We start from the raw sequence: 26,526 nt of genomic DNA on the forward strand, positions 1-26,526 counted from the left end.
ACACCCAGCTAATATTTGTAATTTTAGTAGAGATGGGGTTTCACCGTGTTAGCCAGGATGGTCTCGATCTCTTGACCTCGTGATCTGCCTGCCTCGGCCTCCCAAAGTGCTGGGATTACAGGCGTGAGCCACCGTGCCCAGCCCGCGTGTGGATCTTTTTAAAGTTGGATTGGGAGGGGCTGACTTGGCCCTGAGATTTGTGGTATGACCTTTGTTAAGGGATGTGGTTATGTGAGTTTTTAAGAGTCGAGTGAATCTTGGCTAACTGGATTGTATTGCATTTAAGGAATTGATCAGTTTAAGTTCCCAAATAATTGAATTCAAGGTATCCAATATATAGAACTTTGCTGAAATGTGATTAGGGAAGCAAATAGTAGAAAGAATACAGTTGTTGGGTTCAAATACCTTTAACCAGCTGTATGACCTTAGGCAGGTTACTTAACCTTTCTGAGACAGTTTTTCTTTAGTTCATAGTATGGGCAAGGGGATTAAGTGACATATGAAGCTGTTAGTTTAAATCCTGGCACATAGTAGGTACTCAGTTCATTTAATTTTATTTCTCTTCCTACCTCCCTGCCCAAATGAGGGTGAAGATTTTCCTAATCTGTGAATAAATATTCATCAGCCTAAAATTAAGCTGAGATTTCCTGAGGATAGGGAAAAAGAATAAAGTCAGAGGTCTTTTTCTCCCCTGTGGTTTTATACTGGAGGAAAATATATGTTGTTCCATTTAGCATGGGTTTCCTTTAAAATACGTGACTTTAATTGGGATACCTGTATTCAGAGTTCCTAGTTCAGAATCTTAGGATGCATCATCAAATTAGCTTGAAAATGGACTATGGCATGTAAAAGGAGTATGTAAATTATTGTGAACTCATCAGTTAGGATTCTTGATGTGTGCAAAGGATTACAACATAATCCAAATGGTCGTAAGTAATAAAGAGAATATGTTCACTCATATTCAGGCATATCTTGATTCTGAAACTCCCACTTTAACGCCCAGGATCTCTTCAGTCAACCTCCTGCTGACTTTCTCCTTCACCAACAGCTACAAGCTCTTCCCTCAAGGTCACAAAATGGTTGTGGACGTTCCAGACTTCTCATTCTCATCCTATACCATCAAGAAGAAGACAGGCTATCATCTGTAGCCATTACAGAAGAGAAAGAAACCATTGCTTTTTCAGAGTCTCAGAACATGTCTCCTTAAACTCATGGGCTCCAATTGGTTTATGTGCCTATCTCTGAACCACTAACTATACTGAACGATGAAATATCTTGATTGGCTGAAACCAATCAAGGCCCATCCCTGGACCAGAAATAGAGTTAATTTTAAACACACAGCTAAGAATGGGAGATGTGATTTCCCACAGGATATTTGGGATTTGTATTCCAGAAGGAAGGGGAAACTTGCTAAGCAACAAACCATAGTAATCTGCATCAGCAGTTAGTTCGGATTTTGAGCTGTAAATTAATGAAGGCTTTGTTGTCGTTATAGGGATCATCCATGCATCATGTGGACTGGAGGCTGTAGGAGAATTCCAGTTTTGGTATTCCATGCCGATGCTATTCTTACAAAGGACAACAATGTTAGAGTAATTGGAGGTGGGTATAACCTCTCCCACAGAGGACGGAGCTGGGCATGGCCCGGACATCCTTGTCTTAAAGAAGTTGATATGACATATATATAGGGAAAGGGCCTTGGCCATGAGAAAAATCAATTGAGTTGTTATACTTCAAATATTATAATTTCTTAAATTGTTTTCTGCTTATGTTTTTCCTCTGATTTTTTTTTCCCGGAATAATGTGTACATGTGTTTATTTTTTTTATTGTGGTAGATTACGCGTAACAAAATTTTTTAACCATTTTAGAGCGTACAAGTCATTGTTTTTTAGTACATTCACAATGTTGTGCAGCCATCACCACTGTCTAGTTCCAGAACATTTTCATCATCCCCAAAGTACAGCAGATACCCATTAAGCAGGTATCCCCAGCCCCCATACCACCAGTCCCTGGCAACCACTCATCTATATTCTGTTTTTATAGATTCGCATATTCTAGATGTTTTATATAAATAGAGTCATGTGATATATGGCCTTTTTTGATGGGCTTCTTTTCACTTAGCATAATGTTTTCGAGATTCATCCATGTTGGAGTATATATCGTCCTTCATTCCCTCTTATAGCTGAATAACACTCCATTGTATATGCTAATGAATGCATTCCAATGATAAACCACATTTTGTTTATCCAGTCATCAGTTGATGTACATTTTTTTGTTTCCACCTTTTTAAAAAATTTTATTTTTAAAATTTATTTATTTTTTAGATACAGGGTCTCACTGTGTTGCCTATGTTGGTCTCAGACTCCTGGCCTTAAGCAATCCTGCCTTGGTTACATGCATGAGCCACTGTGCCTGGCCTGTTTCCACTTTTTGTCTGTTGTGACTTGTGCTGCTATGAATGTTCATGGAAAAGTTGTTTGGACACCTATCTTCATTCTTTGGGGTATACCCAGGAATGGAATTGCTAGGTCATATGGTAATTCTGTGTTTAACTTACTCCGTGTCAAACTGTTTTCCATAGCAGCTGCACCATTTTAATTCCCATCGACAATGTATAGGGGTTCCAGTTTCTCCACATCCTCACTAACATTTGTTATTTTCTGTTTCTTAGATTATAGCCATACCGGTGAATGTGATGTGGTATCTGGCTGTGGTTTTGATTTGCATTTCCTTAATGAGTAATGACATTGAATATCTTTTTATGTACTTTTTGGCCATTTCTGTATTTTCTTTGGAGAAAGGCCTATTCAAGTCCTTTGTACATTTTAAAAATTGGATTGTCTTTATTGTTGTTGAATTATAAGAGTTTTGTATGTTATGGATCTTAGACAACATATATATTTTACAAATATTCTTACTCTGTGAATTGTCTTTCACTCTCTTGTTAAAGTTCTTTCATGAGCAAAAGTTTTTTGTTTTGATGATACCCATTTTCTTTTGTTGCTTGTATTCTTTGTGTCATGTCTAAGAAACCATTGCCTAACCCAAGGTCGTGATCCCTGTGCTTTTTTCTAAGAGTTTTTTAGTTTAAGCTCTTATATTTAGGGCTAAATAGTCTTTGATCCATTTTGAGTTAATTTTTTAATGTAGAGTTAGGTAAGGGTTCACCTTCATTCATTTGCATTTGGATATCCAGTTGTCTCAGCACAATTAGTTGAAGAGACTGTTCTTTTCCCCACTGAATGGTCTTGGCACTATTGTCGAAAGTCAGTAGACCACAGATGTATGAGTTTACTTATAGACTCTTAATATTTCATTGAACTATACATTTATCCTTATGCTAGTAACACACTCTTTTGATTACCATACCTTTGTATTAAGTTTTGAAATTGAGATTGTAAGTCCTCTAATATAGTTCTTTTTCAAGATCTCTGGCCATTCAGGGTCCCTTGCAATTCCATATGTATGTTAGAATCAACTTTTCCGTTTCTTCAGAAATGGCTGTTGGAATGTTGATAGGGAGTGCATTGAATCTATAATCACTTCTGAGGGTGTTGCCATCTTAATGATGTTAAGTCTTCTATGAACATGGAATGTCTTTCCAATTTTTTGGGCTTCTTTAATTTCTTTCATCACGGTTTTATAGTTTTCTGTGCACAAGTCTTGTACCCTCTTTGTTAAATTTATTCCTAAATATTTTGTTCTTTTTGATGTTATTGTAAATAGAATTGTTTTCTCAATTTCATTTTTGGGTTATTTACTGCTAGTCTATAGAAATATAACTGAATTCTGTATATTAATCTTGTATCCTGAAACCTTGCTGCACTCATTTATTAGCTCTAATAGTTTTTGTGTTTAGGTTTGTCTGCATATATTATGTTATCTGCACATAGAGAGAATTTTAGTTCTTCTGTCCAACCTGGATGCCTTTTATTTCTTTTTCTTCCCTAATTATTCTGGCTAGAATTTCTAGTACAATGCTGAATAGAAAGAGGGCATCTTTGTCTTGTTTTTGATCATAGGAAGAAAGCTTTCTGTTTTCTATGCGTATGATATTAGCTGTGGGTTTTTCATAAATGTCCTTGGTCATGTTGAGAAGGTTTGCTTCTATTCCTAGTTTGTTGTGTGTTTTATCATGAAAAGGTGTTAGTCAAATGCTTTTCCACATCAACTGAAATGCTATTTCCCCCTTCATCCTGTTAATGTGGTACATTACATTGAGTGACTTTTTGTATTGAATCTCCCTTATATTCCTGAGATAAATCCCACTTTGTCAGAGTGTATAATTGCTAGTATTTTATTTTATTTTTTTTAAGATGGAGTCTTGCTCTGTCACCCACACTGGAGTGCAGTGGCACAATCTCAGCTCACTGCAACCTCCACCTCCCGGGTTCAAGCAATTCTCTGCCTCAGCCTCCCGAGTAGCTGGGATTATAGGTGTGTGCCACCACGCCCGGGTATTTTTAGTAGAGATGGGGTTTCACCATGTTGGCCAGGCTGGTTTTGAACTCCTGACCTCATGATCCACTCGCCTCAGCCTCCCAAAGTGCTGGGATTATAGGCATGAGCCACTGTCCCTGGCGTAATTGCTAGTGTTTTGTTGAACGTTTATAGTTTTCTTCTGATGCCTTTGTCTGGCCTCATAGAATGGGTTCCCTTCAACCTCTGCTTGTTGTAGGTCTATTCATATTTCCTATTTCTTCTTGAGTCAGTTTTGGTAGTTTATGGGTTTCTAAGTATTTGTCCATTTCATTTAGCTTATCTAACTTGTTTGCATACAATTGTTCATAGTATTCCTTTATAATCCTTTTATTTTCTGTAAGGTCTGTGATAATGTCCCCACTTTCACTTATTTCAGTCTTTTCTCTTTTTTCCTTAGTCTAGCTAGAGGTTTGTCAATTTCATTGATCATTTTTATTTTATTTTTTTTTAGCAACAAAGTCTCACTCTGTCACCCATGCTGGAGTGCAGTGGTGCAACGCTAGCTAACTGCAGCCTCAAACTTCTGGGCTCAAGTGGTCCTCCTGCCCCAGCCTCCTGAGTAGCTAGGTGTGTGGGTGTACATCACCATAGCTAGCTAATTTAAAAAAAAATAGCTTTTTGTAGAGATGGGGGGGGGTCTCACTATGTTGCCCAGGCTGGTCTTGAACTCCTGGCCTCAAGTAGTCCTCCCAGCTCAGTCTCCTAAAGTGTGGGGATTATAGGTATGAGAATTTGCACCTGGCTTTGTTGATAATTTTAAAGACCCAACTTTAAAAATCCACCTTTTGCTTTCTCTTGTTTTCTGCATTGTTTGTATATTATCAATTTCACTTATCTCTGTGCCTCTTGGATTTTAAGCAGTGCTCTGAGCCCTGGTGTTAGTCTGTAGCCATCTTCAAAGGTTATAACACTGTGGATCAGAACTGTCTTGTGGTATAGTGGAAAGAGTGTACACTTGGGTTCTCAGCCATTGGTTCAAATCCCAGCTTTGGCACTTCTTAGCTGTGAGTCTTGAGCAAGTGACTTAGACTCTCTTAACCAGTTTCATTATTAGTAAAATCTTAACCAGTTTCATTATTGGTAAAATTATTAGTAAAACAGAGAGAATATGATATTGTGAGGATTGCATGAGATCATTTAATGTCTGACACATAATAGGCGCTCAGGACTTGGGTTGCTTATTTTACTGATTGAATAAGATCTGTTCTACTTATAAATGACTTTTGTCTTGTCCCTTAATAGGTCAGGAGTTCAGAGGACTGTTAGCGTTGCTTCTGGGATTTGAATCCGCCTTCCTACCCAAGGATCCTTGTGTTCTAATCCCCTTAGCAAGTTGCTAGGTTACCATTTAAAGGGATGTGGTTCATTCATGTTCTCTGAAGGCTGAGTAACTGAAGACCCCTTGTGGGGAAACTCCCTCTAAATATGATTTGAGCCAAAATTTTAAAGGTGGATAAAAACAAATATTCCCCCCAAACATACTTCTTTTGGTCTGTTTGTCACATAAAGTAATCGATGTATTCTATGACAATAGGCAGACCCTTCTTTTTTAGAATACCTAACATTTATTGGAAAATAATATCCATCAATGTCATCTATTTAAGCAATTACTATTTTTTAGGATCCATAAGTCTTCTTCTTTACACATTCCTGTGATTAAAGAAAAAGCCCCTAAACTTTTCTCAAATTCTGTGTTTTTGAGTTTTCTGTATCTTTCCTAGTTCCTTGTGGCTTAATAATTTTCTTCACCTTCCTTAATGAAAATAACAATTTGAATGACTTTTACTAGTTGCTGCTTCAGTTTTCTGCATTGTTAAATACTCTCAGTCTGTAACTTTTTTTTTTCCTTTTGGCTCTCTTAAATAGCTGACACAGATCTGTTCAGATCATAAGCCTGTGGTTAAATCCCCCTGAGAAGTGTATCTGGGTCAATAGTTACCTTCTGTTGATCTCATCGTGTTAGATGCCAGCTTTGTTTTTTCTCTTTATGACATGTTTCATTGAAGTCACTATTAATGTTTTTGGTACAATATGATTTCTCATGTTTTATTTGTGAAATATTCCAGGAATGTGGCTTTTTTTTCATTATAACCTTGTTTTTCCCCCCAAATTGTGTGTACTTTAAATGTGTAAATGGGATTGTATTTTAGAGACAACATAGGTATTTTCAGCTTAAACTTCTCTTAGAATGAAGCATTTGTTTTTGTAATTTGCTCCTGAATGTATTTATTTAGTCAGTTTGTATTTGCATATACTAGCAATAGATGTATGATGCAAGCTATATATGTGATTTGAAATTTTCTAGTAGGAAATTCTTTTTAAAAGGAAAAGGAAACAGGTAGGTGCAATTAATATATTTTATTTAACCCAATATATTCCAGAATATTATCATTTTCACATTTACTCAATATAAATAAATAAGATATTTTATATCTAGTATATATTTTAACATAACAGAGCATCTCAATTTGCTGCAGAATTTTCACTGGAAATATTAGGTCTATATTTAGATTTTATAACTTTTATAGTTGAAAAAGTAAATTCATATACTCAGTTGTTTCTTTCCCCTCCCCACAGGCAAATTGTTTAAAATAGGATTTCCAGTAACTGAATCAAGTATTCATTCTTAAATTTAAATTAACTAAAGTTAAATAAAATTAAAAATTCAGTTCCTTTGTCCAACTAGGCACATTTCAAGTGCTATTAGTCACACATATTCGACAGCACAGATATCCTAATCCTAATCCTAGGTAACCTAATTTTCTGATACTAGGGTACAGCTACACTATGTTGCCATTAAGGGAGTTATTTTTGTGTTGTACAAGTCAAAAATGTCAGCTTTATCTTTATCCTGATTTCCCATGCTATTTTTGTTTAAACCCTTTAAGGCGTTTCACTACTCTCTGGGTACTTGGCTGTGTTGACAGTTAGATTATTGGTTTGTTTTCATTTGCTCTGCTGTGGTCAGTCCTGGAACTTGCTAGGGGTCCTAGCACTTCAAGTTGCCTCTAGGGGCACATGTGAGTGGTTGGAGAAGAGGAAATTCTATGGTCTTTTCTGTGGTGGAACCGATGTGATGCTTGTTAAGAGGCTTAGAAATAGGATATTTGGCAGTTTGCTAGTAGTCAAGGAGGACCGTGCTCTGCCTCGTGTTTTTATACAGAAGAAAACATGGGATGAGGTGGTTCTTTCTTAGGCAGTTGGGCAGCTTCAGCTTACAGTTACAATCTTCCATTTGACTCTTGTCATGGGAGAGAAAGCCTAGGCATGTTAGTCAGAGTTCTTGTTATGGGAGAGAAAGCCCAGGTACATGTTTATCAGGGTGCTCCAGAGAAATAGAACCAATAGGATACAAGGAGACCGTGAAGGGGAAGGGAGGAATGAATGTTGTTATAAGGTTATTGGTATATGTAATTATGTAAGCTAAAAAGTCCCATTATCTACCATCTGCAAGTTGGAGACCCTGGGAAGTTGGTGGTCCAGTTTGAAAGCCTATGAGCCAGAGAGCCAGTGGTATAGATTCCACTCTGAGTCTGAATTCCTGAGAACCAGGGGTGTCGAGGGCAGAGAAGGTCTGTGTCCCAGCTCAACCAGTCAGTCAGAGAGGGAGCTCAACCAATCACCCTTTTGACCTATTCTTGCCCTCAGTGGATTAGATGATTCCCACTCACATTTGGGAGGGCAATCTGCTTTATTCAGTCCCTGTATTTAAATGCTCATCTCTTCTGGAGATACCTTGACAGATACCTATAAATGATGTTATCCAGGTATCTGGGCATCCTGTGGCCCAGTCAAGTTGACACATAAAAATAACCATCATTACCAGGTTTCTTAAGAGAAGCCCAGAAATCTAGATTTTTATATGAATTTTTCCAATTTTCAATGGCTAGCAACTAATTTAATTTTATTTTAAAGCATCATGAGTGACAGACAGACCACATCTGCAGATTGGGTCTGGTTCTTGGGTCACCAATTTATAACCTCTGGTTTAAAATATACTACCCACCAGCCTTATTGCACACAGAGGACTACCAGACACAGCGTATATATGAACTGAAAATCTCCAGCAGTGATGTTTGCATTCTGTCATTCCACCCTTCTTTTCTTGCACTACTCTTTTGGAGCATGTTCAACGTATCTGAGTTGGGTTATAGTTAGGTGATATGGATTAGAAGTGGCTTGTCACTGCTTACTTCTTATATACTGTAAGAATCAGATTTGCCACTGAGTGTGGTGGCAGTTGTATTTTTCTTTTATCTTAGGAGGAGTAGGAGAAATAATAATAATAGCATTTTACTTTTTTTTTTTTTTTTTTTCCTGAAACAGGGTCTTGCTCTGTCACCCACGCTGAAGTGCAGTGGCATGATTACAGCTCACTAGTACAGCCTTGACCTCCTGGGCTCAAGCAACCCTCTTGCCTCAGCCTCCTGAGTAGCAGGGACTAGAGACATACACCACCATGTCTGGCTAATTTTTTAAGTTATATTTTGTAGAGACAGGGTCTTCTGTGTTGCTCAGGCTGGATTCAAATTGCTGGCCTCACGCAGCCCTCCCACCTCGGCCTCCCAAAGTGCTGGGATTACAGGCGTGAGCCACCATGCCTGGCCCATTTTAATTTTTTAATTTGCTATATAAAATATATCATTAATTATGCACAGTGCATATACTAATGACTATTTTACTATGTATTTATTTTTTACTATATAAAAATAATTTATGCTATGTAGAATAATTGTTTCATAGCTTTACATGTATTAACTGATTTAGTGCTTACAACTACCCTATGCAGTAACTACTGTTATTATCAATTCCATTTTACAGGTGAGGAAATTCATCATAGAGAAATTAAACAATTTATTGAAGGCTACAGGGAAGGAGTAGAACCAGGGTTTGAACCCTAGTTTGACTCTAGAGACATACTTATTCTCTTTCTCTCTCTCTTTCTCTTTTTTTTTTTTGAGACAGGGTCTCACTGTGTCACTCAGGCTGGAGTGCGGTGGCCTGATCATGACTCACTGCAGCCTCAACCTTTCAAGGCTCAGGTGATCCTCCTGCCTCAGCCTCCCGAGTAGCTGGGACTACAGGTGCACACCACCATGCCCAGCTAAATTTTGTATTTTTAATAGAGATGGAGTTTCACCATGTTTCCCAGGCTGGTCTCTCTCTCTTTTTTTAAGAGACAGGGTCTTGCTCTGCCACCTGGGCTGGAGTGCAATGGTGTGATCATAGCTCACTGTAACTCTGAACTCTTGGGCTCAAGCAGTCCTCCTACCTCAGCCTCCTGAGTAGCTAAGACTACAGGTGCCCACCCCTCCACCTGGCTAATTAAAAAAAATTTTTTTTTTTGGTAGTGACAAGGTCTCGCTGTGTTGCCCTGGCTGATCTTGAACTCCTGGTCTCAAGCAGTCCTCCAGCTCTAGCCTCCCATCGTACTGGGATTACAGGCATGAGCCACCATGCCCAGATGTGTTATTATTCCCCCTTGTCTCTCATTCCCCATGTAACTGTTCTGTATTTTCTCACACACCTTACTGATCACCTCCTCTGTTGCTGGGCACTGAGGGGCAAGCACTGTAGAACATGCACAGAATTGGGTTCAGTCCTTATTTCTAGCAGTCACTGTGTAGCTGATATAATGCTTTGACTTTTCATGTGCAAAAATGATGTTAGTGATCATGGTTATCATAATGAAAGGACCGGATAGTTTTTCACTTTTGTACACATTTTATTTAGAAACATTAAAACCTTCAGACAAGTTACAAAATAGTACAATGAATGCATATAGTCTTTCCCTAGAATCACCAATTACTTACATTTTGCCATATTTGCTTCTCTCTTTCTGAAGCATTTGAGAATTAGTAAAATATTGCATGCCCTAATATATTATTCAGCTTGTGACTCCTGAGAATAAGGGCATATTCTATACAAGCACAATGATCTGTCACTGACAAAATATTATTATCTAATCCATAGATCTAATCTATGCAGATTTCCCCTTTGTTTCAATTTAGTCTTCTATAGTGGTTTTTTGTTTTTCTATTCAGGATCCAATCAAATATTACATTTTGTTGTCATATTTCTTTAGTCTACTGTACAGCCATTTCCTTGACTTTTTTTTTTTGTCTTCCGTGACATTGACATTTTAAAATATTCTAGACTGATTGTTTTACGGATATCCTTAAATTTGATTATTATTCATGTTTGATGGTTCCTACATGTTTAAATTCAGATTTTTAAAAATCTGTAGGAATATTGCTTAGTGAAACCGTATCACCCAGTGTATAACATTTGGAAGTATGTGATGCCATTATTTTGCGGTATTGGTGATGGCACATTTGATCATTTGGTTAAGACTGTGTTCACCAGATGGCTTCATTGTAAAGGTGCCTTTCCCCTTTGTTACAAGCATCCTCTGGTAAGATATTTTGAGATGTATGCATGTCCTATTCCCTAATAGCCTCTCCCTATTGGTATCCACTGATTCTTGTTTGAATCATTTACTCTTATAGTTTTTGTAAGATGGTGATTTTTCATTTCTATCTTTCCTTCTACATTTATTAGCTGGATTCTCTGTAAATAATAGCTTTCTCTTGTGTGGTAGGCAGAATAATGGTCCCTTAAAGATGTCTACCTTCTAATTTCCAGAATTTGTGAATATGTTATCTTACATGGCATAGGGTGAATTAAGATTGTAGATGGAATTAAAGTTGCTAATCAACTGACCTTAAGATAAGGAGATTATCCTGGACTATCCACCTGGGTCCAGTGTAATCACAAGAGTTTTTTAAAGTGGGAGAAGGGAGTAGAAGAGGCCAGAGTGTCGTGATGTGAAAAAGACTACACCCAACCATGGTTGACATCAAAGATAGAGGAAGGGGACCATAAGCCATAAGGCAAGGAATGGAAAAGGGAGGGAAAGCCCACAGAAAGGAACACAGCTCTGCCAATTCCTTGGTTTTAGCCTGGTGAGACCTGTGTTCGACTTCTGATGTACAGAGCTGTAAGACAATAAATTTGCCTTACAACAACAAATGTGTCGTAATTTGTCACAGCAGCGAAAGAAAACCCATATTCCCTCTCAACTCCTTATCAGTGTGAATACATGGATTCTTTTATAAGTACATTATAATCTATCTCTGTCACTATTCATTTTTATGTTCAAATTGTCTTAAACTTGGCCCTCGAGAGCCTTTTTAAGCTCTTAGTGACATGTCCCTAGTCAGATTTTGAGTATTTCCCTTTTTTGACATTGGAAGATATTCTAAGCCTATCTTGTTATTCCCACATGATTCTGCAGTGCTTCTTATAATGATACTGCAAAGACAAAGTAATAGTGACTGATCATTGGGATAACACTGTTACTTGACTTTGAAAGTTTGCCACAAGAATGAAAAAAACGAAGCGATTGACATTTTAAATGTTAATCCTCCTGTGTCTGCTTTGCATGGTGTTCCTGCCAGTGCTGAGTAAGTAGCAGCAGAGATTTATGAATATCTTCACATAAACTTGAAAAGGAAATTGTTGTCTTTGACTGTAGAGGCCGAATATTGTTCTAGAGTCTGTCCATGAGTGTCTGTATCATTCAGAATTGTTCAATTCAGGAATCGTTCAATATGAAGTCCTCTAAAAAAATTCTTCTGCAGAATTCTTAGCTAACTTTTTCAGTTAGTAGTGCTGCATAGAAAGAGATCGAATTCAGTGGTCCAGAGTAAATATATTGAAATCTCACATGGTTTCAGACTTTCCTCTCCCGTAGTGGTCACAAGCACAAACACTTACTTGGCCCTGGCAGGAAATGTGATTGAGTGAAGCAGGCCAGGTCCTGTGCTGAACTGAAGAGTGTGGCCTGACCCGAATGGGGCAGTTGCAGTTCTCCAGCTGATTCTTGCCATTGGAGAGAAGAAAGCCCAGGTTTCCAGGTTTTTTAAGAGAAGCCTAGAAATCTAGAGTTTTATATGAATTCTTTTCATTTCAGAAGCTAAACAATGAATTCAATTTTGTTTTTAGAGCACCATGAGAAACAAACCAACCATGTCTGCAGGCTGAATTTCATCCTTGGGCTTCCAGTTTCTAACCTCTGGTCTAAGATGTACTGGTAATCAGCATTAGAGGATACAGAGGGCTATCTAGAGCAGGGGTTTTTAACCTTTTTTGTACAATAGATCCCTTTGGCAGTCTGGAGAAGCCTATGGGCCTCTTCGCAGAAGAATATTTTAAAATAGATTTTAAAAAAGTAAATAATTACAAAGGAAATACATTGTGTTGAAATACAGTAATGAAAATACTTTTTAAGAAATTGTGACGTGCTTTTTTATTAGTGTATTAAATAGCACAATCTAGTGAACGTCTATTAACTACTATAATTTTTAAATACTATGAGAATAAGTGATATTTTGAGATAATTATAACTGTAAAATAATATTAAAATATCTGATGTCTGTTGGTGGCAGGGTCACAGATAATGCTAATACTGCCTGTTTTGTTGCTTAAAATCCTAACTGAAGCCATTGTTAAATTTCATCTAGAAACTAGTGAAAACCAAGGTGCGATTTTTTCCCCCCATCCATGTCTAATGACCTCCAGTGAGTTTCATTTTAAAAACTCATGGTCCAAAATATGCTCAACTTACTTATAATTGTTTTAATGGTAGCATGTAATGTTATTGAGTATAGTTAAGCCACCATGTTACAGTTTATTTTTGTTTTTACAATGAACTTTCTAGTTACTGAATTTGATTCTGGTTTTCTTTAGAACGTTATCATTTGTCTTATAAGATTGTACGAACGGACAGTCGCCTAGTACGCAGCATTCTGACAGCACATGGATTTCATGAAGTAAGTTTATTTTTACTACCTCACCTGATCTGCTCATAAGCTGAAAATCTTAGTCACCTAACTGACTTTACCAGCTAACAGGGCCAGCTCTAGGAAGTACATGGGACCAATACTTAGTGATGATCCATAACTCAGATTGAATTTCAGAGTGGCTTTACTAGTTTCTGCTTGCGATACATGGAAAATGTTTCCAGATGATTTTAGAAAAATTTTTTTTCTTGCTTGTTCTTGGGCTTGGGCTAGGGGCACAGTTGCCTATAAGGAATTGTCTGATACCCAATTAAGGTTCTTTGATTGCAGGCAACTGAAATGGACTTTGTTTAACTTGAAACGGTGGGTGGATCATGAGATCAGGAGATTGAGACCATCCTGGCCAACATGGTGAAACCCTGTCTCTACTAAAAATACAAAAATTAGCTGGGCATGGTGGCGTGCACCTGTAGTCCCAGCTACTCAGGAGCCTGAGGCAGGAGAATCGCTTGAACTTGGGAGGTGGAGGTTGCAGTGAGCCGAGATCACGCCACTGCACTCCAGCCTGGGCGACAGAGTGAGACTCTGTCTCAAAAAACAAACAAACAAACAAACAAACAAATAAAACCAAAAGGGATTTTCAGAATGGTGTGCAGAGGGGACCAGCAGAATCAGAGAAAAAGCTGAAAAGGCAGGCATTTGGAAGGAGAGAGACCAGGACAGCCCCAGGGATCTAGGAACAGGAATCTTGAGGATCATCTTCTCAAGTCACTGCCATGGACATGGCTGGACTCCATTCATTGTCCTTTTGCCTTTCCTTGCTCAAAAATCACATTCTGGAGATAGAATGATTGGCCTAGCTTGGGTTTGGATCCACTCCTTGTGGGAGGGGATGGGTGGGTGATTGGCAGGTTCTTGAAAATCAGGGAGGAAGTCATTCTCCAAAGAAAGCTGGAAGGTTGGAATGTTAACATCAAAAGGACAGGCAAAAGGCTGAACAGACTTCCACCATAGATACTTTGTGACAATTGATAAAAGTCTGGTTCCTTGCTTGAGATTTGTGAGAGACATTTTGAGGAAGTTCTTTTTTTAAAAATTTTTTATTTTTAGAGACGGAGTCTCACTGAGTTACCCAGGCAGGGGAGCAGTGGCATGATCATAGCTCACTGTAGCCTTGAACTCCTGGGCTCAAGTGATTCTCCTGCCTCAGCCTCCCAAGTAGTTGGTACTACAGGTGCATGGCACCACTCCTGGCTAATTAAAAAGATTTTTTATTTTGTAGACACAGGGTCTTACTGTGTTGCTAGTCTAGTCTCAAACTCCTGAGCTCACATGATCCTCCCACCTCGGCCTCCCAAAGTGCTGAGATTACAGGCATGAGCCACCGCACTTGGCCGTGAGGGAAGTTCTGATACCAGTTTGTATGCTGTCTTGTTGCTGTTTTATTTCTGGCACTTAACATGGTGCCTCATTGTTGAATTAATGGACAAAAGAATTTTAATGGATGAATGTGTGAATTCTAAGTTGGTGTACTCCTATAAGGTTTATCTCTGATCAGCACTTCATACTCAGTATCTGCAAGGATAAGGACAGCCTGAGAAAGAAATACAAGAATATTAAGAGACATCATGGACTTCTCTAGAAGGGTTAATTTATTTTGGTTTCTGCATCTGGGATTTGCCCAACCCTCCTATTCTTTAAACTTGTTCTGCGATACACTGCTTTTGTCTCACTAGGCTCATGTACTAATTGGGCCACCCCCATGAGTACACTATGGATGAAAAAATCACTGTGGCTTTTTCTGCCATTGCTTTTCCTGGAGAAGGGGTATCTCTGATGTTTTTTTGCCTGTTGTCTTTCTGTCTGCCCTCAGGTTCACCCAAGCAGCACTGACTATAACCTAATGTGGACAGGATCCCACCTGAAGCCCTTCTTACTGCGCACCCTCTCTGAAGCACAAAAAGTTAATCACTTTCCCAGGTAATGCTCTTTGTAGCTGCTTTGCTTCATTTAAAGGTACAGGACGTTGGGGCATGTAGCCAGCAGAGGTAATTAATGTCCTTAAAGAAGAGGGAGAAGAAAATGAAGTAGAAGAAGACTTTTTTTTTTTTTGAGATGAGTATCGCTCTGTCACCCAGGCTGGAGTGCAGTGGCATGATCTTGGCTCACTGCAACCTCTGCCTCCTGAGTTCAAGCAATTCTCCTGCCTCAGCCTCCCCAGTAGCTGGGATTACAAGCTTGCACCACCATGCCTGGCTAATTTTTGTATTTTTGGGAGAGACGAGGTTTCACCACGTTGGCCAGGCTGGTCTCAAACTCCTGACCTCAAATGATCTGCCTGCCTTGGCCTCCCAAAGTGCTAGGATTACAGGCATGAGCCACCATGCCCGGCCAGAAGAAATTTTTCTGGTACAGAACAGCACTCTGCAAATCAAACTTGTGTTCATATCCCTGAGCATGTAGGGATATCCCTTTCTAAGGGCTATGTAGACATGGATGGTTTTAAGGGAGATAGTTTCTCATGATGATGGGTTTGCCTTTCTTACTTCCCCTTCACAGTTACTGTTTTTTCACTTTTATTAAAGAATGGCTCACCTAGAATCTTAGTCTGGTATGTTGTCCTTAGGTGTAGAAATTTTTAGGGTTCCAAAGAAAGGTAGAAAAAAATTGGTGTCTAATTGAATTCTAGTAATAGCATAACAAATCCTTTTTGCATGATGGTAGTTTCTATTTCTTTGTTTTTAAAATAATTGAAGGATGATATAATTTAGCTATTAGCTGATAGATCATTAAACATAATTTTAATGACTGATCATTTTGTGATTTTTGATGTATAATTAGGAAGGAGTTCACAGAATTGAGTGTCATTGGTGTTTGGATGAATTGTATACTACAATACTTGCTATGATAATCAGTTATGTATATATAAACAGTTATAGCCTTATGATCACAGGGAATTAAAAATATTATATTTCAATTCCTATGTGTAATTTTGCTGTAGAGAAGGTATGATATGATGTAAAAGACAAGTATTAAATATGTTAGGCTAACCTGTTGTTTGTGGGAAATGAAATGGAAGAATTAAAAACAAGAGTGACTGCGGGATAGTGTCTGTGTGGCGGTCTAAGGGAGGCTTTTCTGGCATGCTGGGAATGTTCTATACACAACCTGAGTGGTGGTTACACAGGTGTGTTCACTTTGTCAACATTCATTATGCCCTGCCTTGTACTTTGTATACTTTTCTGTACATATGTTAACTTCATTAAAAGCATATTTTAAAAGTGAAAATTTTACTGACAGAAAGCTTTTCCTTTAATGACATTTAAAAAATGAGGTATTGAATCTTTATGTTATTTAGGTTCCCTTCAGTATACTTAAAAGTGTGGTGTTGACTGGTTGCAGTGGCTCGTGTCTGTGATCCCAGCACTTTGGGAGGCCGAGGCAGGCAGGTCGCTTGAGCCCCGGGAGTTGGAGGCCAGCCTGCGCAACATGGCAAAACCATGGCTCTAAAAAAAAAAAAATTTTAGCTGGGCATGGTGGCATGTGCCTAGCAACTTGGGATGCTGAGGTGGGAGGATCACCTGAGTTTGGGGTGATCAGGGCTTCAATGAGCTATGATTGTGCCACTGCACTCCAGCTTGGGCAACACAGAGAGACCCTGTCTCAAAAAAAAAAAAAAAAAAAAGAAAAGAAAAAAAAAAAGGTTGATGTTATAATTTTGTCTTAATGTAATATTTATCATTCATCAGGTTCTTTGGAACAATTTAAATTTATGATGAAAAATCTTACATGTCAGCTTAAACATACAAGAGGATATATAGTTTCCCCAAATTTTAGGATGTACCAAGCAAAGAAGTTTGAAAACCACTGATGTGGGGCATCTGTAGGAGAATGCATTCTTTTCCTTACCCTCTGGTTCAGTGTTTCTAATTCCCTAATGATAAGAATTACCTAGGGTACTTTTGCAAAATATGCATTCTCAGGTCCCATTGCAGATTCATGGAATTTACCATCTCCAGAGAAGGTGTATATTTAAGCACTTTCTAGGTACCTTACCTTTCCAGGTAAATATGTACCTGGAAAGCTATATATTTAAAAAGCATTGAGGTAATTTGTAACAGGGAAGTTAGGAAATTACTGTTGTAGATTAAATCAGCGGTTAGTGTGGGTCCTGGACTGTCTGTATCAGAATCTTCTGGGGTACTTGTTTAAAATGCAGAATCCTGGGCTTCATCCCAGAATTTTGAGAGGTGAGACCTGGTTCTCACATGCATTTTTTAGGAAGTTCTCTAGGTGATTCTTATGTACACTAAAATTGAGTACGTCTGCTCAATTTTCAGAAGAGGGCTATAGATAAGAAAGAAATGTTTGTGGTACCTAGATTTGACAAAGCAGTTTTTGAAATCATAGAAAGGAATCTGAACTGTGGAACAGGCTGAATAAGTTTTTAATGATTACCACAAAGGTTCTTAGTTGATTTTGAAGGAGTGGAACAGATCATAGACCAGTGAGTCCAGTCGAGGCTAACCAAAGTGCCTTTTTGGAGTACTGTACACAAGAATGTACCCCTGATATAATAGTAATTACTACCCTGGTTTTAAGGTGCTAATTTTCCTGATTTTCTTTATAACTTTGCCTCTTCTATATCCATCTCTCAATGATGTAGTTAAGTTCTCAACGGGGTTCCTAACCTGGGTCTTTACTGTAATAGGATCATTATACTCTAAAGTTAAGGCTTGTCTTGCGTCCCATCCAGGAGGGTCATTTCAGGCCCGTGGTGCTAGTGATGATATGAGTTCCACATAGTTACATGAGAGGTTGGACAGTTATTGCTATGGCAATAGATTTACCAATATGAATTAGATAACCATGTGTTTGATTTTCCTGGACAGTCCTTTTAAAATATGCTAAATGCTTTTCCCCTAAAACAAATTAAGAAAACATCTCAGAAATTCTGATGTTTTAGTAGTTAATCTTTCTCAATTTACATTCTACTTAGAATTAACTCAGAATTTTTTTTGCCATGCTGTGTGTCTCAGAAGGTCACATCTGTAGATACCTGTGGTGTAAAAACTTCCAGAATGCTTTGGTCTGTGAGCTTGCTTTTCGTTGGAGTACTGGTGTTTTTTTCACTATCTGATTAATCCAAATGTTTTTATACTATTAGAGAGTCATGAATTAAATAATCCATTAAAGTAAAACACACAGGGTTCCTAAAATATTTTATAATGATTTATAATAGTGAATAGTACAGACTCTGTTGAAGCTTTTGGAGCTGGAATTTCTTTCACAGTTTCGGTTTTTACAACCTGAAATTTTGGGTGTATTTATCAACAGTCAAATTTTTTGTTGTTGTTGTTTACTTATATGTGAAATCTGTTTTAGAATAGATTTTATACTTGTGAATCAATTTTAAAACCTATTTGAAATAAGGGTCATAGACCTAAAATAAAACATAAACTGTAAAACTTACACAGAAGAAAACATAGAGTAGAGAAGACCTTTGCAGCCTTGTGTTAGACAAAGGATTCCTAGATACAGCATTAGAAGCACAGTCATAAAAGGAAAAAATTGATAAATTTGACTTTTTTAAAATTAAAAATATCTGCTGTTTGAAAGACTGTTAAGAAAATGAAAAAACAAGCTATGGACTGGAGAAAATATTTGCAGAACACGTAACTGATAAAGAATTGGTGTCCAGAATATATAACAAACTCTTAAAACTCAATCATAAGGACACAAACAACTTTATTTTTCAAAATGGGTAAAATATCTGAATGGATGCCTCACCAAAGAAGATACAGGGATGGCAAATAAAAGATGCTCATGAAAAGATGCTCAATAGCATTAGTAATTAATGGAATACAAATTAAAACTATACAAAGTATCAATATACCCATTAGAATGGCTAAAAACAAAAACCAGAAGACACCGAGTGTGGGCTAGGATGCATGGCAACTGGAACACTTTTGCTGGCGGGAATGCAGAGTTGTATAGCCACTCTGGATAACTGTGATCTTGTGAAATATGTAGTTAGTCTTCCTCGTGTTTCCTGACATATAACTGCTTGACTCCTTGGAATCTCCAGAGTGAGAAGTGTCCTTTTACATACTAATGACTTAACTGGTGCCTGGCAGTCCCTAGGTAGCTTCAGGATGGGAACTGGTTACAAGAAAAGACCAAGGCGTGATTAGAGGTTTAGGACTTCCAGCCCACCCCTCAGCCTCCAGGAAGGAAAGAGGGGCTGAAAGCTGAATTAGTCACCAGTGTCCAATCAATTATGCTTGTGTAATGAAGCTTCCGTAAAACCCCCAAAGGACTGGGTTTGGAGAGCTTCTGGGTAACAGAACACATGGAGATTCTTGGCCAGTAGTGTGCCCGGAGAGCACATAGAGGTTCTGCGCCTCTTTTCTCATACCTTGCCCTGTGCATCTCTTCCTCTATATCCTTTGTAATATCCTTTTAAATAAACCAGTAAACATAAGTGTTGCTCTGAGTTCTGTGAGCTGCTGTAACAAATTAATTGAACCCAAAGAGGGAGTTGTAGGGACCCCTATTTACAGCCAGGTGGTTAGAAGCACAGGTAAAACAACTTGGGGCTTGCTATTGGCATTGGAAGTGGGAGGCAGTGTTGTGGGACTGAGCCTTCAACTTATGGGAACTGACACTGTCTCCAGGTAGGTAGGGTCAAAATTGAGTTGAATTAGAGGACACCCACTGCAAGATTGCTTGCTTTGTGTGTGGGGCAACTCCCACACATTTGGTGTCTAAAGTGTTGAGTGATTATATTGAATTGAGATTACAGAGTAGGAAAACACTTTGGTTTTCCTCAGTATCTCAGAATATAGCAGGAGAAACGGAGCTTGTTTTTCCAATATCCTCAGAATAACATTTGGCAGTTTATTATAAAGTTTAACATATACTTATGTGGTGATTGTAAAATGTGTCCATAAATTCTTTGGCATTGCTTTCAAAAGGTTGAGCTTAATTTTTCTGTTCTTGAGTGTTGACTGGATTTAGTGACTTGCCTCTAACTAGTGCAATATGACAGAAGTGACTGTCGCTTCTTAGACTAGATTGTAAAAGACATTACAGCTTCTTGCTCACTTTCTTGGATCACTTGATTTGGGAGAAACCAGTTATCACAACTTGAAGGCACTTGGCCTTATGAAAAGGTTCATGTGGGGAGGAACTGAGGCCTTCTGCAGGCAGGCAGCCCCATATGAGTGATTAGCCATCTGGAAGTTGGGTTTTCCATCCGCTGTTGAGCCTGATGACTGCAGTGCTGGCCAGTATCTTGACTGTAACCTCATAAAGGACCTTGGGACAGAACTACCTAGCTCTCTCACTCCCACATTCCTGGCCCCAGAAACTATGAGGTCATAAATATTTATCGTTATTTTAAGCTGCTGTATTTTAAGGTTATTTGTTGTACAACAATAAATAACTAAAACAACTTACTGAACAATGAAGCGGTCCCACTTCTAAAGAAATAAAAACTTATGTTTACAGTAAAACTTACAAAAACGTACATTCATATAAAAATCCATATGGAAATGCTTTATAGCAACTTTGTTCATAATCTCCAAAAACTAAACAGCCCAAACGCCTTCAACTGGTGAATGGATAACTGTGGTACATCTATACAGTGGATTACTACTGAGCAAGAAAAGGGACAGAATACTGATACAACAACAATGATAAATAACAAATGAGTTGTGCTCTGTGAAAGAAGCTAGTCTCAAAAGGATACACACTGTCTGATTCCACTTATTTGACTTTCTGGAAAAGGCAAAATTATAAGGACAGAAAACAAATGAATGTTTTCCCAGGGACTGGAGGTGATTGAGAGGGTCCACTACAGGGGGACTTAAGGTAACTTTTTGGGATGTTGAAACTGTTGTTTATCTTGATTGTGGTGGTGATTACATAATTGTATGTGTTTGTCCAAACTCATAGAATTACACGTTAAAAAGGGCAAACGTGTGGAGATTTTATCTTAATGAAAAAAATCTGACCAAAAAACCCATTTGATAAAAATGATTAATAAGCCTTTGGATTAACAGTGATATGTTTAGGATATAATACTGTCTTCACTAACTGGTCTAAGACTGTGAACTGTAACTCTTTAGAATGTGGTAATGCAGGAAAATTCTGAGTCATGGTTTACTGAATGGAAATATTTATTTGATTTTTTAGGTCTTATGAACTTACCCGGAAGGACCGACTGTACAAAAACATTATTCGAATGCAGCATACACATGGATTTAAGGCTTTTCACATCCTCCCCCAGACCTTCCTCCTGCCAGCTGAGTACGCGGAATTTTGTAGTAAGTGCTTGACAGAGAATGCCTCAGTCCCCAGCAACTGAACCTGGGGAATATTTACCCCAAGAGCCGCCTCAAGGTGTCAACCAATCAGGGCTTTCCAAATCCTTAGACAACTGTGACTCTTTAGTAAAACAGTTGCAGAGGTAACTTTAAAAACTATTTTTATTCTGATATGCTCAGTAAACTTGTCAGTATCATTTATGTAAGGACACGTTGGCATCATATAAGCATGCCCCTTACGTATTTTTGCTTGATGTCCCTTCTCTCCATTGATGACTTAGTGCCTATGTAAGGATTTTTTTTGTTTTTTTTTAGAGAGACAGAGTCTCCCTCTATAGCCCAGGACTGCAGTGGCACGATCATGGCTCACTGCACTCTTTGCTTTCTGGGCTCAAGTGATCCTTCCTCCTCAGCCTCCCAAGTAGCTGGGAATACAGGCATGTAGCACCAGGCTCAGCTAATTTTTAAATTTTTTGTAGAGATGGGATCTCGCTCTCTTGCCCAGGCTGGTCTTGAACACCTGGGCTCAAAGAATCCTCCCCTCTTGGCTTCGCAAGACTTGAGATGACAGGCATGATCCACCACACCTGGCCTGTGAGGATACTTTATATTCCTGCATATGAATTATACATGCTTCCTTTTCAGTATCCCTTTTTCCCTTGCCATTTAAGAAACATTCTTTCAGCCTCGATTTCTAGTCTTGTGTAATTTATGTTCTTTGGGAGTAGAGATATCACATATCTTTGGATGTTAGGGTTTGGAGCTACAAGTTAGTCACAGTCTCTCCCCTTTGAGTTCAGACTAATAAAAACAAATACACATGGGGCATCTAAGGGTCAGCTGTATGGCTGGTAAAGTGATACAGAAACACACGGCCTGGATCCAGATCTAAAATGGGCTTCTTATTTCTTTTGCATCATTGTGAACTTACCCACCCAGGCCAGGCAGAGGCACTGGGCTGGTTTCAGGCTTTCCTCCACAGGGGCAGAGCCTGACTCACTAGGCTTAGTGCACAGAAGAAGCATGAGTACAGATGAGATGTGAGGCAGGTCTCTTGTGAAAGTCCAAATTACAGTGGTAATAACTAATACTTACTGAATGTTTCCTTTCTGGTAGGCACTCTTTTAATTGGCACCTCTACTCTGGTAGTATTATAGATGAGGTGACTAAGGTACAGTTTGGTTAAGAAACTTTCCGTGAGTTATGCAGTTTGCAAATGGTAGAGTTAGGGTTCAAACTGGCAGTTTGGCTTCAGAGGCCATGCTCTTCATCTCTGTGCTTCATTGCTAATGGCACTGGGCAGCGTGCATGCAGTGACCATTCCCCAGTAGCACCAGTGTGAGAGAAGTCACTTCTCCCATGAGGAACATCAGGTGAGATGCACAGAGATGACAGTTTTCCTCCCAAGAAGTCCAAGAAAGAGACTATTTCAGTTTTATGGAGAGACGAAGTAGCATGGGGAAAAGAGAGAGTTATCTCTAGACTTCCTGACTTTTGATTCTTTTAACCTGTTAGGCTTGCCAGTCTCTCTGGGTCACCTAGTGAATTGTTCCATCTTTTGGCAGAGGAGACCAGCAGTTCATCAGGAACGCCTGCTTCACCGTTTATCTAATAGCATTTGTTGCTGTGGTTGGGACTATTGGTTGGCGATTCATTGTCTGCCCACAGATGGCTCTGCAGTGGGTCACGTAGAGCTCTAATTAAATGAATGAACTTCGAGCTTCAATGCACTCAAAGCTGCAAATTTGTAGTTAAGAAAATTTTTGCTATGTGACTTTAGCCAAGTTACTCCAACTTCCGTGTGCCTTAATGTCCGCATCTATAAAATGGGAGTATTGCTGGTGCTGACCTTATAATGTTGTCAAGATATTTAAGTAGGTTAATATGTGGAAAGCACTTGGGATGGTGCCTGATAGGGGTGGCTTGATAAATGTTGAATACTATTTCCTATTTCAGGCTATGTTTGTATTATTAGTGGTAGTTATGTTTACTAACTATATTAATACTACTATGTTTTTACTATGTTTTACTATTTTACTTTTAGTATGTTATGTTTAACTACTAACTAAAGTTGTAGTTATGTTATTAATAACTACTATTAATTAGTATTAGTTAAAATAATACTAATTAATAGTATTATGTTCTGGCCCTCCAGTGCTTGAGTGTGGGCAATGGGAAATTTTTTTGGAAGGAAAGGGACACCATAAACAGACTGGCCTTTAGAAAAATAACTATGTGAAATGAGTCCGCAGAAGCAGAGAAAAGAAAATGGTGGGCTCTTTGAAGGTTACTGCCGTGATGTGGATAAAATGGATAGGTATGAGTAGAAAGAGTGCGAGAACAAACATTACTGCCTGTGTATGGGAAGTGAGGCAGGGATCAAAGAGGCATCCTAAGGTTTGAGTATGAGAAGCTAGGAAGACCATTGGGTTTTTAACCAGGGAATGTAACCAGGAAGGCAAAGGAGGAGCTGTTAAAGGGGAAGAGGAATGTTACATTTTGGACAAGGGATGGATTTGGATTTCGATGGGGCATCCAGGTAGTGTGTTTTGTAGGCAGTTGTAAGAGCAGCTTTGAGTTCTGGCCAGAGATGTAGTTTCTGGAAGCTGCAGGTATGGAGATGGATGTGATTACTAAGGGAGAGAAGAAAAGAAGCAGCACCACAGAGAATCAGAGAGGAAAGGGAGATTGAAGAGGAATAAGGGAATGAGGTCTCAGAGGAGGCAGGAGAGGGTTAAATCAAGAACCTAAGTAGAAGAGTGAGCATTAGAAAGAGAAGTGGGCATGTGTCTCCTGAAAGAGGAGAAGGAATAAGGCTAAGTTGATGACCCAGATAACATTTTAGATGAAGAGGAAAGCAGGTGAATAGGTTTGTGTTACAAATTCCTAGCCTTCTTGGTGAACAGGTTGATGAGGTCTTGTGCCAGGAGTGAGGGGCCTAGCAATGGGTGGGTGTCTAAAAAGGCAGAAGGCGGTTGGAATAGCCCCTGCAGGGCCTTTGAAAGAGAACTGATAAGGATTGGACATGAGGATTGCCTAAAAACACTAGAGACAACAGCCAAGGTGGTCTCATGAATTTATAGCTTTTTGTTCTAATAAGAGAAAACCTGTAAAGATATAGCCTAGAGACCAATCACTGTCTCCAGAGATGTGAAAGCCTGGGTACTCCCCAAACTATTCTCAGTAATTTGAGTGTAGGGGTTGGAATACATGGTACACTGGTCTGGCTAGGCTCCTGGTGCCATCACTGCCAGTTACAGTATTTGGTAGAATAGAATTAGAGGTCTGTGACCCTGAAGACGCTGACTAAAGATCTTTTGCCAACTCTAGCCATTCCCCTCAAGGGGACAGCTTTCTAAGCAGAAGGAAGAAAGAAGCAACAAAGAAGAAGATGGGGTGATACCAGTATCATAAAAGCAAAACGTTCCCCAGAATTGGGCTCTATGGCCATCTCTAGTTGTAAGAGAGACTGAGAAATGATTCTAACATGTGAATTTTCATGTCCACCAACTAATTACAGATGACTAAGATTTCAAAGCAATGGGTAAATATGTAGAATTACAATTTTAGAGTTATAAGAGATCTTAGCAAATCAGGCTAAATTTTTAAAATCTCATTTTAAAGATAAGACTAGATGATTTAAGCACATTACCTCTAGAGTCATATATTTGAACAGCCAGAATTGCAACTTAGATCTTTCTACTCCAGGTTCATTGCTGTTTCTATTAGACTAAGCCTGCTGCCACTGTAGGAACTGGAAAGCACTTGAAAGAACTGGGGAACCTGTTTAGTACATCTTCATCCTGAAGCAGAGGCTCCTGAGCAAGTCTGCTTGGCCTTTGCCTTTGATTTTTCTTGCTTCCTACCCACATATTTAGAACCTGTAAAAGAGAACAATCCTTGTTCTGAAAATATCACAAAACAAGGAGAAAAGACTAGCATGAAAGACAAGTCTTTTGATATTTACAATTTCAAGAACATTTAGGATTTCAGTCATAGTGAAGCACTAGAAGAAGCATTAACTTATTTTTTGGGGGGGACATAGTCTCACTCTGTTGCCCAGGCTGGACTGCAATGGCTTGATCTCGGCTCACTGCAACCTCTGCTTCCTGGGTTCAAACAATTCTTCTGCTTCAACCTCCTGAGTAGCTGGGATAACAGACGTGCACCACCACACCTGGCTAATTTTTGTATTTTTGGTAGCGACGGGGTTTCACCATGTTGGCCAGACTGGTTTCGAGCTCCTGACCTCAGGTAATCCACCCGCCTGGGCCTCCCAAAGTGCTGGGATTACAGGCGTGAGCCATCGCACCCAGCCAGAAGCATTACCTTCTGATAAGCCTGGTTCACAAAGTAGAGGGTACTGTCTCCAGACAGCTTTGACCCCTTCCCTTCCCTGCCCTGCCCTGCCCTGCCCTGCCCTGCCCTGCCCTGCCCTGCCCTGCCCTGCCCTGCCCTGCCCTGCCCTGCCCTGCCCTCCTCTGCCCTACCTTCCCTTCCCCTCTCCTTCCGTCCCCTCCCCTCCCCACCTTCCCTCCCCTTCCTCCCCAGGTTCTTGTTTTCTCACCCAGGCTGTAGTGCAATCATAGCTCACTGTCTCCTCAAATTCCTGGGCTCACGTAATCTGCCCACCTCAGCCTTAGAAGTAGCTGGGACCACAGCCACACACCACCATGCCTGGCTAATTTTTTTATTTTCCGTAGAAACAGTCTTGCTATGTTGGCCAGCCTGGTCTCGAACTCCTGGCCTCAAGGGATCCTCCTGCCCCAGCCTCCCAAAGTGCTGGGATTACAGTTGTGAGTGAGCCTGTTAATAACTAGCCTGGTCGTTTTCTTAGACATTTCTGTAGAACCTTGTACTTCCTTTTTATAATTCTCATTGTCTGTAATTACTTGTTCAATGTCTGTTT

At 39.2% G+C, this 26,526-nt stretch overlaps 1 protein-coding gene across 23 annotated transcripts in view; it reads left to right on the plus strand.

Annotated features, from left to right (window-relative positions):
* Window positions 1–26,526, plus strand: part of TTLL5 (tubulin tyrosine ligase like 5) — a 300,796-nt gene that overhangs the window by 7,448 nt on the left and 266,822 nt on the right. For all 23 annotated transcript variants that reach the window (XR_001887070.1, XR_001887069.1, XR_001887071.1 and 20 more), the window contains exons 3-6: window positions 1,496–1,602; window positions 13,235–13,317; window positions 15,161–15,267; window positions 21,487–21,617. Coding sequence is in view for 20 of the 23 variants with exons in the window: in XM_017880546.1 (XP_017736035.1) it covers window positions 1,496–1,602; window positions 13,235–13,317; window positions 15,161–15,267; window positions 21,487–21,617 (428 nt within the window). In the remaining 3 variants the exon portion in view is untranslated. The remainder of the gene's footprint in view (window positions 1–1,495; window positions 1,603–13,234; window positions 13,318–15,160; window positions 15,268–21,486; window positions 21,618–26,526) is intronic.

This window comes from Rhinopithecus bieti, unplaced genomic scaffold (genome assembly GCF_001698545.2).
Source record: "Rhinopithecus bieti isolate Rb0 unplaced genomic scaffold, ASM169854v2 scaffold_11380, whole genome shotgun sequence".
NCBI lineage: Eukaryota > Metazoa > Chordata > Mammalia > Primates > Cercopithecidae > Rhinopithecus > Rhinopithecus bieti.